General features: G+C 34.9%; 1 protein-coding gene across 1 annotated transcript in view; it reads right to left on the bottom strand.

Annotated features, from left to right (window-relative positions):
- PLSCR5 (phospholipid scramblase family member 5) overlaps positions 1 to 14,491 on the bottom strand; it is a 53,193-nt gene that overhangs the window by 15,065 nt on the left and 23,637 nt on the right. Inside the window, exons 5-6 of the mRNA XM_043997288.1 lie at positions 6,404 to 6,446; positions 5,051 to 5,271 (exon numbers count right to left, since the gene is read on the bottom strand). Coding sequence (XP_043853223.1) covers positions 5,051 to 5,271; positions 6,404 to 6,446 — 264 coding nt within the window. The remainder of the gene's footprint in view (positions 1 to 5,050; positions 5,272 to 6,403; positions 6,447 to 14,491) is intronic.

Raw genomic sequence — 14,491 nt, 5'->3', positions numbered from 1 at the left:
CAACAGTCACAAGTAAAAATTCTGACACAAATACATTAAGGCTTTGAGTTTCAGTAGCATCCTTCCAGTGTTACTGAATTAGTGAGCTGTGGTTATAAATGAATGGGAAAACAGTGGGTTATAGCAAGCAAACAAATATCATTTGTTAATTAGATTGCAAGCGTTTTGAGAACAGGGATTGTTCTTTGTCACCTTTTGCATCCCCAATGCTTAGTACATACTGGCTGGCACATAGTAGGTACTTAATAAATGTTTATTGATTGATTGAATTATTTGCAACATGGCAAAATGAAAAGAGTTAATTCAGATCACCTAAACTACTATGTAATGCACATTTATTTTTTTACATTAGGAAAACAAAATCCAAAGATTTAACAGCATATAACTTCTAGACTTCATTAAGATTATATTTAAATTCCAATAGTTTCTGGATTTTATTATTACTATTATTATATAGAACATATAAAGTGTTGTATAGTTTATCAGTTCAACAAACTTCAACAATACTTTTTTTTGTCTGTTTTGCTTTGGTTTTTTTTTTTTGTTTTTTTTTTTTTTGGTGAGGCAATTGGGGTTAAGTGACTTGCCCAGGGTCACACAGCTAGTCAGTGTTAAGTGTCTGAGGCTGGATTTGAACTCAGGTCCTCCTGAATCCAGGGCCAGTGCTCTATCCACTGTGCCTCCTAGCTGCCCCTTCAACAATACTTTTTAAGTTCAAGGCAAAGTGTGGTAGATATTGGGGATGCATTCTATAATCCATGTCCATGCTTTTCCATGAGCTGTTTTCTATGTCTAAATACTCTCTTTCCTCACCTCTCTCTTAAAATATTTTTGTCCTTCAAGGTTCAATTCAAAAACCCCCTCTTACAGGAGATGTTTTCTTTTACCTCCAATGTTAGTGCTCTCCCCCATCCTCAAAGTTACATTGTCTGTATTTTGTATTACTTGTCTTTTATATATTTTGCATTTATTTATCAGTTAATATATTGTTTCTCCTCAGTAGAATGTAAGCTCCTCGAGGACAGGAACATAGTAGGTGCTGTATAAGTTACTATTTAATTTAATTGAAACAAAGAAAAAGAAAAGAGGCCTTAATCATAAGACTCAAATTCAACTGGGGCGGTGGGGGGGGGGGGAACCAAACACTACCTACATGATTTCATTTGCATTTTCATCTGATGTTCCATCTTTTTTTTTTTTTTCCAATTCTGTAATTAAATAATGGGCAGGATGCAATGGATCGAAATAACCTCAACTTCCCTGATAATTTGGGGAAAAACAGATCAAAAGCAAAATTTTAAAATGTTATTTTAAAAAATGGGTTTGCCACACCAATGACTATTTCCATCTTTCCACTGAGCATCTGAGTGTATTTATACACGCCCCCAAAAAAGTAAATTAGCAGTATCCACACAACCTAAGAAGAGGACAGATGAAAATCCCTGTACATTTGCCAACTTCTCACAAATGTGTATTGTTCATTATTATTAGAAGGTTGATATGGAGCAAAAAATAAAAAAATAAAAATAGAAGACCAAAGCCACAGACTTTATGCTGGTAAGAGAGTGAGAAGACACCCTGGTCATCACTGTACATATAAAGGAAATGATTTGACCCAAAGTATGGTATATGGGGTATTTTTGTTTACTCATTTTCGATCATGTCTGTCGGAATCTTTGTGACCCCATTTGGAGTTTTCTTGGTTAAGTTACTAGAGTGGTTTTCCATTTCCTTCTCCAGGTAATTTTACAGATGAGGAAATGGAGGCAAACAGAGTTAAGTAACTTTCCCAGGGTCATGCAGTAAACAAATATCTGAGGCCAGATTTGAACTCAGGAAGATGAGTCTTCCTGACTCCAGGCTTAGCACTCTATCTACTTTGCTACTTAACTTCCCCAGGGTTAGGGGTACTGGTCTCAAAACCCAGAAGAGCTGTATTGAAGTCCCATTTCCTGACATGTTATTCTGGGCAAATCACTTAGGATCTTAGTAATCTAGGCCACTGATGTCAAACTGAAATAGCAATGGTGTCCACTAATATAATTTGCATGCTGACTTTGAAAACCACGTATGTTTGTATGTTTTTATTAATATGGCAACATGTTAAAATCAGATCTGGTTTACATTTTTATTTCATTAGGCCCAGAAAGAGTGTGGTCCACATGGGGTCCACCTACCTACTGTTTGAAACTTTGGCTCTAGGCAATGCTCTATGACCATAAATTGCAGAGATGTTTACAGACTTTCATTGCTAGATGGAATTTCCTCACTGGGAAGCTACTCACCAAAGAAATTATAGGGCCTGTCCCTATCCCTATAAGGAATCCATGGGAAAGTAAAATTATTTACGTTGTGATTTTACTATATATTGAAAATCAGTTGGATTAATCACCATGATTTCAGGGTTAGTGCTTGTGGGCTCTGCTAAGTTAAAATACCCTTTTTGAAAAATGAAATGACTCTTGCCTCAAGACTTAAAAAAATTCTACTTACTTCCATTCATCCTTTCCAAATGTTATTATTTAAATACACACATGCTCATGCACACAAATCTTTAGGTCTTCAACATAGTTTTTAACAAAAAAGTTTTTGGGGGGGAGCTAGATGGCCCAAGATTCAGGAGGACCTGAGTTCAAATCCAGCCTCAGACACTTGACACTTACTAGTTGTGTAACTCTGGGCAAGTCACTTAACCCTCACTGCCCTGAAAAAAAAAAAAGTTGGTTTTCAATGAAAACAGACTTATCTTAGCCCAGGCATCTTAGCACTCCCTAATTTTGCAATTTTTACATAATAATTTTGTTTTTTTGCTGGACAATAAGGGTTAAGTGACTTGCCCAGGGTCACACAGCTAGTATCAAATGTCTGAGGATGGATTTGAACTCAGGTCCTCCTGAATCCAGGACCAGTGCTCTATCCTCTGCACCACCTACCTGCCCCCAATATGTGTTTGAACAGAAATCCCTTATATGACAACCTTGACAAATATTAATCCCCACTAGGAGTGAGGGATGGAACCATTAAATGCAGGTACATCCCATTTAATTTTAAAGTAACTCTTATTATTGTTTTGCATTGAATCAAATGCTAACTCTTTTAACCTTCCCTCCATTGATCCTAGTTCTATAATTTAGGGACAGAGAACAAGCCAGTTCCCACCAGCCTTTCACCTTCCTTCCAAAGAGCTACCTTTCAGAGGCTCTCCTGACAAACCCTTTTCACTAGTCATGTAATATTCTTGGTTCACAGAAGGTTGGAATGTACTACATACCCCTAAAACCTGTTGACATATACATGAATGAACTAAAAAACCATTGGCATTCATTATTTGCAAGCAGTACTCTAAGGTCTAGTGATAGAAACAGAAAAAGCAATGCAGTTCTGTCCTCAAGGAGCTCATATGCTAATTGGAGACAACACTCAAAACAAAATGGTTCAGGTTCAAGGTGGATGGTGGATGGAGAGTCCAAGGAGTTCAAGGTGGGTGGAAAGTTCAAGAAGTTCTAAGAGTGTAGTGGTACAAATTCAGGATGGGTAGGGTGTCCTTAAGCTATGACAGGAGGTCAGATGATAATCAGGGCATAGAGAAAGGGTAGATGGCAATGCCTGAAATACCTTAAGATGTAGCAAGGCAGATACTAATGCCTAGAGGTCCTCCATCTCACTACAATGAATGGAGTAAGTGACTAGAGAAGGATTGAAGAGGTAGGTCTTCTTATCACCTGACTATTCCTGATGAATTCTACAGCTATCATTCTTTCTCCCCCTCTCTCCCTCACCCCCTCTCCATTTATATCCATATCTCTATCATCTATATCTACTGTTAAGCTTCTGAATATTATACATCATGTAAATGCAGTAAAGCTTCCTAAACTGAATGTAGTGATCATATCTTTTTTTTTTTTTTTGCGGGGCAATTGGGGTTAAGTGACTTGCCCAGGGTCACACAGCTAGCAAGTGTCAAATGTCTGAGGCTGGATTTGAACCCAGGTACTCTTGAATCCAGGACCTGTGCTTTATCCACTGTGCCACCTAGCCGCCCCATGATCATATCTTTTTATAACTGTAGTTGACATCAATGACTTATTCTCTCTTATTGAAGTCTCATCTTCAGACATAAAAGGACATAGTTATAGCAGTGATATGATAGACCACATATAAACATACAAATTTACACATATATACATATATGTATACACACATATATACACATATGCTATTGCATGAAGTATGAATATGAAACATAAAAACACAACTTGGGTAAGGTAAATGGAATTTTTTCATAGGGTGCTAAATTCAGATATGGTTCTGAGAGTCCTTCATTCCTATATAAACAACTCAACACCACAAGAATAATAAGTTAAAATAGAAAGCTACCATATATTGGGCTAGGGTGAGTACTTCCCTCATACAATGCTTTTTTTTGTTGTTGTTGTTGTTGTTTTTTTGGTGAGGCAATTGGGGTTAAGTGACTTGTCCAGGGTCACACAGCTAGTAAGTGTCAAGTGTCTGAGGCCAGATCTGAACTCAGGTACTCCTGACTCCAGGGCCGGTGCTCTATCCACTGTGCCACCTAGCTGCCCTTCCCTCATACAATCTTGCTCCTTTCCCCCCCAACTAAGCACATTTGCTGATACTTCCCTTGGTACAATTCATGATACTTGCCCTAGGCTTAATATCTTTTCCAATCGACTATAGTTTTTGTTGGAAATGAAAAATTTTAATCATTTGATTTTTCAAAGTAGTCTGCTCTTAAAGCATGGCATATTAATTATGGCCATTAAAAATTAGTTGTTGGTGAAGTTAGGGGGCACAGTGGATAAAAGCACTGGCCCTGGATTCAGGAGGTCCTAAGTTCAAATCCAGCCTCAGACACTTGTCATTTACTAGCTATGTGACCCTGGGCAAGTCACTTAACCCTCATTGCCCCGTTAAAAAAAATAGTTGTCTACCATTCAAATTGAATGGTATTTAAATAGGAATATTTTATTTTATTTATTTTTAGAGAGCAAGAAAAAACAACACTTAAGTGATATTGAAGAAGACTAACCTCTTGTAGGTAGCAAGGACACCAGCAGCTATTACATCTCAATGGTCTGTGCACTGTAATCACTTCTCGACCAGTGTTATCAGTGACCCTCAGAGTGCAGGATCTTAATGGTGAACAGATATTACGATTAAAGCAGATGCTTTCCTCCACCGCAAAGTATACTCTTTGTCCCAAGCGATTTTTAATCTCATATTTGTTGGAAGTTTCGGTGCCAAGTATCACTAAAAGAGGGGGAGGAAAGTAATCAAAATGTTATAATAATCTAGTATTAACTCTCTTTGACAATGTAAATAGGAAGTCCATTTATTACTCATGAAAAAAATTAAAAACAAACTTCTAACTACATCATTAAATTTGAAATACCCATTTCATATTGCCTGAGATTTATGACTTCAATTATATATATTTTATATCAATTTCATCTCTTGACCAATGAAGATATTTGTTGTTAATGGGATTAGATTACTCATTTTGTTTCTAGATCTGTGTCTAAATTGGAAACTCTTGTATCCCTCCCACACCATTTCAAATGAATAAATATATAGCCAGGAATCTATATATTTGTTTATTTCAAATGCAATGGTTCAGATGTTCTAAAGTTTAAGATGATTTTACTCTAAATTCCTTTAAGACAAGGATTCTGTGTGGATGATCCTTATTTTTCAGTATTCATTGTTTGTTTGTTTTTTCTGGGCAATGAGGGTTAAGTGACTTGTCCAGGGTCACACAGCTAGTGTCAAGTGTCTGAGGCTGGATTTGAACTCAGGTCCTCCTGAATCCAGGGCCAGTGCTTTATCCACTGCGCCACTTAGCTGCCCCCTATTGATAGGATCTTAATGAGAATAGACCATTACCACTAAAAGCTGTGATGATTTTTAAAAATGATACTTCTAAATCCATCAACTGATGGTTTTTCTTGGTAATATGTATGTCTACTAAGGAACTGCAAAAATCAAAGTGCTATGTATTAAAAGGTAGAGAAAACATGGTACAGTGGATAAGGAACATGAATCAGGTAGATATAGGTTCAGAACATGCCTAAATCACTTACAAGGTAGCTATGTGACATGGGCCAACTCACTGAGCCTCTATGTACCTCAGAAAGTGCTTGTATTTATCCACTAAGTCAAAGATTGTTTGGGATCTTTATTGATGTAGGAAACTCACACATCAGGTATCCTACCATAAGGAAATCATAGTCTCCATGTATTGTACATTGATCTCTTTGTATTACCTTAAGAGAAACTTAATAACTACATTTCTCATCATATTATTAACAAATATGGCTTTCCAAGCATAAGGAACTTAATTTCTAAAACTTCAATGGATGTATGTAGTATGTACCATACTTACTTTCAAGCAGCTCCACCTGCTGGTGTATAATGATCAGGTCTAACTGTTAAAGGATGACATAAAGGAGATACCAGGTTTACATTGTGCCTCATAGGAAGGTTGAAGATTTTACAGAAACCATCAACATAAACCACAGTGTACATGAAATTCATCTATCTTATTGATTCCATATTAAAGAATATTTGGGGAAAGTACTCATTTCTTATGAGGAAAAAAGGGTACAACTATTGTTGTACTCAAGTAACAACCTATGGGGATCATGGAAGGATTTGATGAAAGAATTGCTAAAAATGATAACAATGATGTCAGTAAACCCTTAATTATGAGAACTAAGGAAAAGGGCTTCTGGATAATGCAAAGAAAATTAACCTAATTAAGCTTTTGTTGTAAAATGAACGTACGGTTTACATGTGAATGTTGATGCTTCAGATATTCTCAAAGTTCACAGTGCCTCCAACAAAGCCATGAAGACACATTGGATAAATACATTTTTCAGAGATTTTTATTCTGCCACCTTTGGGTGAACTCCTGGCTATTCCCTGCTATTCATTTTTGGGACTCATCTCTTAAAGATATGAAAGGACCAAGATAAAGCAAAGCTAGTCAATTTTTTTATAGTTTCTGGTTCACACTTTCCTTTGGATAGGGAAGCAATAAATTTCGGTTAAAGATAGTTCCTTTGCTCCACTTAGTCCACAGTAAGGTCCTATTTATAGCAAAAAAGAATTCAAACAGAGGATCTAACAGCAATAATAGAAAGTATGCTTGAGATTAAGCACAAGGAGACATCTGAGTTTGTAATATGGTCTCCTCTAGTTACCAGCTATGTGATCATGGGCTAATCATTTAATAGCCCTGAGCTTTCTCACCTATTAAATTGGGATAGCAATACCTGTAATAACTAGCTCACAGTGATTTTTAAGGTTCCAACAAAATAATCTATTTGACCATGTAGTAGTAATAATCCTAATTATTATTGTAATTAGAATAACTACCATTTATCTGGTACTTTAGGTTTGCAAAACTCCTACATATATATATATATAACTCCCATATATATATATAAAATCTCATTGATCTGATTTATAAAACTTAAAGTTCTATACAAATGTAAGCTATTATTATTGTTGTTATTTTTAGTAATTTAGTTATTTGCAGGTAAAATGAATTGCCAGTTACCTAATATGTAGTGAATTTGTAGATACTCTGTCCACTGACAGAGAGCTGACTGTTGCAAAGATACTATTTGATGCCAATCATTTATTTAAGAGAATAAAATATGAAAAGCATATGTATTTGAAGGTGGTTTTAATGTTTAGTATCTGAAGATGCCTTGTAACAAGATCATGCTTACTTTGTGATGATTCTTGAATTTTTTCATTTTTTCTTTCCTAAAGACTGAAAGTTCCAATTTCTTCTTTTATTAGTTTTGATATTTGACACATTAGTTCAGTTGAAAGAAAAGTCTTAGCCCCCCAAAAATCTCCAGCTGGTAATATTCAAAAGAAGAATTTTAGCATTATGGTTTCACCAATTCAATAGGCATTTTGTGTTTTTTTGAGAAAAACAAGTCTGTCTATCCCTGGAGAAACAGGTTCCTAAATTCATTAGACAAAGGAAACCTAGAGCAGGTATTGACAAAAGTTGGCACTTGTTTGGTTCTTTGAATCCAGGATCATAAAAGCATTCAAGAATTAAATCCATTCATTCCCTACCTATTCCTAACCATTTTAGGTTGGAATGTGAACAATCATGTTACTTCTATTTCTATTTTTTAAAAAAAGGAGATCTAGAATTTCACTGGTATACAAAGTTCCCTGAAATAATAGGAGGAGAGACTCTCCATAATATGAATTCCACACACAAATAAAAAGAGGTCTAAATCTTCCTCCTCCCCACTCCAATAGATAAAATAAATGCAAGGTGTTCTAAACCAATTATATCCTATTTCTCTTTCAAATTCTGTAACATATATTTAATGGGGCAATAAGGAACAACATTTTCTTCCAGAATCAATAATTATAACATTTTACTTGTTTAAATTTGGAAATGAGTTCATTATCCAAGTGCTTACAGACACGTGTCCTTCCTTGAAAGCACTGGGATATATCTATTGAAGTTGAGTAGATTTTTTTTTCTAAATTCAACTAGGAATTATTTTTAAAGTTTAGATGAAGCTTGGATTGGTCTTATATATATATATATATATATATATATATATATATGTGTGTGTGTGTGTGTGTGTGTATAAATATATATGTATTTATATATGTATATGTGTGTATATATGTATATATATATATGACAGTTCTAAATGCTTATGGTTTTATTTACCACAGATTTCACACAATTCCTATTTAGAAGGTAACTTCAAACATTGGGTTTTATTTTATGCATGTTTTAAGGGAACCTGAAGCAGAATTTATACTTAAAATATAGGAAGGGAAAAAAAATTGCTAAGACAGTCAAACCTCAGTGTCCTGTGTGTATGTGGAGGACAAGACAGGATGACAAAGAAGATACAGAGCCAGTTTTGAAGTCAGGAAGACCTGGATTCAAGGACTGACTTTGACATAACTGGTTGCATGATTAGCCTCATGAGACATGTAGGTGACCAGGTAGATAGAATGATATATCTGGGGTCAGGAAGATCTGAGTTCAAATCCATCCTCAGATACCTGTGATCTCAGGCAAGCTATTTATCTGACTGTCAGAGTTTATTCAACTGCAAAGTAGGGAAGATAATAGCTGTTGTGAGAATAAAATGAAGATAACATTTGTAAAGTGCTTTACAAACCTTAAAGCACTATATAAATGCTGACAGTGTTGTGATGATCATACACAAATCATTTCGCCAGAGAACTTCCTACAACTATACAAAAGTTGTATAATAATTGTTGATCTGAACTTATGGAGGGAATTTCCTGTGTTTCTTCTGTCTATGAATTCACAGGTCTAAAAAGTACACATGCACACACAGAGAAACATTTAATAAATATGTGCCTTTATAAAGGTCAAGAGATCCTAATAAGGAATTTTTTTTTGATAAATGCAAATTAGCATTAATGACATTAAGAGGTTAAGTGACTTAAGCAGGGTCCCAGTCAGTAGCAGCCAGAAGTAAGAAAAATCCAGATCTGTCTCTGAGAACACTCTTTCCAATGTGTCATGCTGTCTGTATGCATGGATATTATATATGTGTATATGTACTTACTATATCTAAATACTTACTACCTGTGTGACCCTAGACAAGTCACTTAACTCCATTTGCCTGAGATCTATAAAATGATCTGGAGAAGGAAGTGCCAAACCACTTTAGTACCTTTGCCAAGAAAACCCCAAATGGGGTCATGAATAGTTACACATGACTAAAACAACTGAAGAGTAACAAAATATGCATATATTAATGTATATATATATATGCACATGTACACATATACACACATGATATGTCTACTATTCACACAAACACATATACAACACATATATATTAGATGTGTATATTCACACATCAATATACATATACATGTACAGTATGTATATATGCATCTATGTATGCATATCTCTATCATCTCTCTCTCTCCATAGCACAATATAACATACCTACATTACTATATAGGTTCTATATAGCCTACATGTGCTATATAGGTACATATGAACATTTGTAATATACATATGACAATATACAATGCATGAAAACATGAAATTTACATGCATGCATACATGTAAACATGCATATAAACTGTTCACACAAACTATATACAGTTGTGTGTATGCACATGCATAAATATACACACATGTACAGTATGCATATATGCATATGTGTGTATGTGTATATATGTATATAGCATAATATAACATACCTACATTACTATATAAGTAATGTATAGCCTACATGTACTATATAGATACATATGAAAATATTGCTATATGCAATATATAATTGTATATATACATTATCATATGTAATATACAGACCAATATTATACATATTCATATATATCTACATATATACACACAAATGCAAGGTGTTCTGAAAGTCTTGGTGCAATTTTAAGGTACCAAAGATTAAAACTACACTAAGACTTTTAGGTCATCCTGTATCTATAGATTGCAGACCTGTACATTTATTGTTGTAGAAAATTCACAACGAGGAAACTGGACATTTCTTCTATCAATGCATATTAGCAACTGTTCTTCAACTCATTTAATATCTTAAGAGAATTACTTAGATAACTAAGAGGTTAAGTAATTTTTACAGGGTCACACAGTCAGAAATGGATCATAGTATATATTTTCATTTATTTTCACATACACAAAATATATATGTGTGTGTATGTATACACACACATACACTTATATATGTATACATATACACTCACTCCATGAAAGGAATAAAGCCAATCTTCTTGCATAAAGTGAATAAAAGGCACTCCTCCATGTAAATAAGCTGCTCTTCTATTTGAGGCAAAACTACCCTTTTCGGAGAGATCTTAATAAAGGAAGCATTGCAGACATGTGTCTAGACAACTTACTCTCCTTCGACTGAGCTGACTGTACTTGCATCTCTCAGGGCAGACTTTCTCTCTGTGTTGTGTATAGTTTTAAAAGCCTCTGTGTGTTGCTAAGCATAGGCTGTCTGATCATTCCTAGATGGAGGAAGATATGGGATGACCATATGCGATTGTGCAATCCCAGTCCTTTGGCACTGGCATACCACTTCTATATTTGGCCAAGCCCCGTCTGACAACATCCTCTAACAGCTTGCAGCAGTTAATCAACTCTAGTCAGCTATTACAGCTGATCCACTTTGCAGATGGAAGCTGGTAAGCTGGTTTCCCTAGCTCTTTTACATATCTCCATGTGCTATTCAGTCTCTGAAGTGTATTTGTCTGCCAGTGGGTTCCTGGATAAGGCATCTGCAATTATAAACATTTTCCTAGGAACATATGCTGCTTCCTGCTTAAACCCTATCAGGCATAACAGAAATCTCTTGTACCTTGAGGGAATTGAAACAGAGATTTGATTTTGATAAAGGAGATAGACTTTATGGTTTGAAAGAATGCCAAACAGTCTGGAAACTGTAGCAGATGTGCTGATAACTCAATATTAGTGTTAATGTGAATTCTTTGTAGACTCAGATGTAAGAACATCCAAAAGCAATGAGCTAAGAGGTTGATTGCAGTTTGGGACCTAGGTTCAAATCCCACCTGAGATACTCTTCAGCTGAGTGATCTTTGTTAATTCACTTAACCTTTTAGAGCCTCAGTTTCTATATCTGAAAAATGGGGATAATAATAGAGGAACAAGCAACCTCACTTGTGAGCAAAGTACTTTGTACATTATATACATGTGGATCATTATTATTATTGTCATTACTCAGATGATTCCCAGTGAACATTTAGTGACTAAATAATGTGAGACCTGTATTACTGGATGTTGTCCAACAGCCAGTAGTGACTCCTCTTCATCTGTAAAATGTTGTTGGACCTTATGACCTTCCATCTCTGGATTTATACTATTCTTTCTCTTATACCACCACCAACTGCCACTACTACCACACCACCATTATCAACATTATTGAGACCAACATTACTACCATCACTATGAGCCTGTGAGAATCATAAACCAGAAATATATGCTAACTCTAATAGGAAAAGGGGCACTGTGAGAGAAACAACATTTATGATGTGCTTGGTAGATGCAAGGCACTCTTCTAGGAAAAGAGGACACCGGGATGAAAATAAAATAATTTCTGCCCTCAAGAAGCTTACTTACTTTCTACTGAAGGGATGCAATATAGGATTATAAGAATGCAGATTTAGAATTGGAAGGATCCTCAGAGGTCAAGTCCAATCTGCTCATTTTATACTTGAAAAAACTGAGACTGATGGATATTAATAATAACAATAACTAGCATAGCCTTTAATGTTTGTAAATATAATGCCATTTGCTTCACACAGCCACCTGAAGAATTAGGTAATATTCTTATCCTCAATTTATGGATGGGGAAATTGAGGCTGAGAGGTTAAGTAATTTGCTCAGGGTATGACAGCTAGGAAGCATGTTAAGCAAGACTTGAGCCCAAGAGGTCCAACAATGTCTTATAAATGCTCTCTTTTATTGTATAAGTAAATACAATGTAGTATAACATAGAGGGAGAGAGCATATACAATTAGGGGTTGGGAGGGATCAGGGAAGATTTGGGGGTGGAGGTGGTACTGAAATGATTCATAAAGGAAGGTAAATATTCAATGGGACAGTGTTACTCTAGGTATTGGGAATGGCTTCCACAAATATAGTGAGGCGGGAGATGGGATGCTGAGTTTGGGAAATAGCTTTCATCCCACTTAAATACCCTTTTCATCCTTTTCCCCTTACCCATTTTTTTTTCTATCCTTTGAGGTACAGCTCAAGTCTTACCTCTTTGATGAAGCCTTCCCTGGATAATCTAAGCCAGAGATGTCAAATGCTATGCAGCAACACTGCAGTGTGTTGGTGTGAAATATTTGATAAAATCAATAAAAAATACAATAGAATATAGATAACATTAATGTGTGGTTTTCTAAGTCAATATGCAGCCTGAAGCAATCCTTATGTATGGTTTAATTGCCCCGATTTCTATCTGAATTTGATGCCACTGCACTACACCATAGAATCTCTGTCCTCTGATCTCTATTAGCATGCAATAATGTCTATTTCATTTATCTGGTACTTTTATCTTCTTTGTGTTCCAAACTAGATCATAAAGTTATTTGAAATTAGACCCTGTTCCAAAAATGTTCATATCCCCCTAAAGCACTTTGACCTAATAGGAACTGAATTTATTCTTGTTTGTGTGAACTAATTCATAACTGCAAAAACCAGCCAGCATTAAAGTCTGGGAGGTTTGACATTAGAGGCTATGGAAATCACTGTCTCCATTGACTTAGCATACCATTACTTCTCAGAAAGGGAAAATAAAAATTCATGTGTTTATTAAGTAAGCAGGTAGACTCACTCATTGTTGGTAGAATTGCAAAACTGTAGGGATTGGTTTAGTTTTTGTGCTTGGGTTTATTTTTTATTTGTTTTGGTAGACTAATCTGACAAACTATAATAAATGTTATAAAAATCATCTTTCCCTTTGAGACTATAATTCCATTGTTGGAAACATTCTGAAATTATTATTATTATTAATTTAAAGCTAATCATGCAAAGGTTTACAAATAGCAATTTTTTTTGGAATTTAAAACAAAACTGCAACTAACATAAATGTCTGAGAATAAGGAAGTGGACAGACAAATTATTGTAAAGTCTTATAATGGCATGCTATAACAAAACTTAGACCAACTAGTATGGGAAATATATTTTAAAAATGCAAGACCATCATAGAATAATGCAAAGCAAAAATGGCAACAAGAAAAAGAGACCCAGAACAACAGAGTACACAGTGAGAGTAAACAGAAGATACACACTGAATGTGACCAATAATAGCAAAAGATGAATGGACAGAGAATCTTAATGGAGACTTATAATGATAAAATATTATGCCATTTTACACATGAAAACTAATTCATTTACATTTAAATGCAAAGTATCTTTAACTTTTTTATATTTGAGTGAACCATTCATATGGCTTGAATTAATAACAAGTAGGTACTAAAATTCTTATCACCTTTACGGCCTTTCTTAAGTTCTCACAATATTAATTCTCATAAAAGGCTATCCTTCAGTCATTTAAATATGTCTTCCCTTTATATGTTAGCTGATGAAAATATCAGTGGTTTTGTAAATTACATCCCTGAGACTGATATAGAATGTCTTCTGCTCTAACAATTGGCATAGTGACACCTGCATTTGTTTTTTTTATATGTGGTTGAAAAATAGAGATTTCTACTTAGTTCTGAGAATAACAGCTCATGTAATTAACCCTCAATGTTAAATGAAATGATACTGAAGTAACAAATTGAAAGAGCAATACACACATGCATTTTTATCTGTTAAACAAAATGAAACAGAAGTAAATGTAAAATAGAAAATAATTTTGATCCGAAATGTACTTTCACTATTAATATTTTATAATGAAATCAATAGCACAACTAAGGA

Source organism: Dromiciops gliroides, chromosome 3 (assembly GCF_019393635.1).
Source record: "Dromiciops gliroides isolate mDroGli1 chromosome 3, mDroGli1.pri, whole genome shotgun sequence".
In the NCBI taxonomy this organism is placed as follows: domain Eukaryota; kingdom Metazoa; phylum Chordata; class Mammalia; order Microbiotheria; family Microbiotheriidae; genus Dromiciops; species Dromiciops gliroides.
The sequence above is the reverse complement of the archived record's forward strand: the minus strand, read 5'-3'. Positions and strand labels throughout refer to the sequence as shown.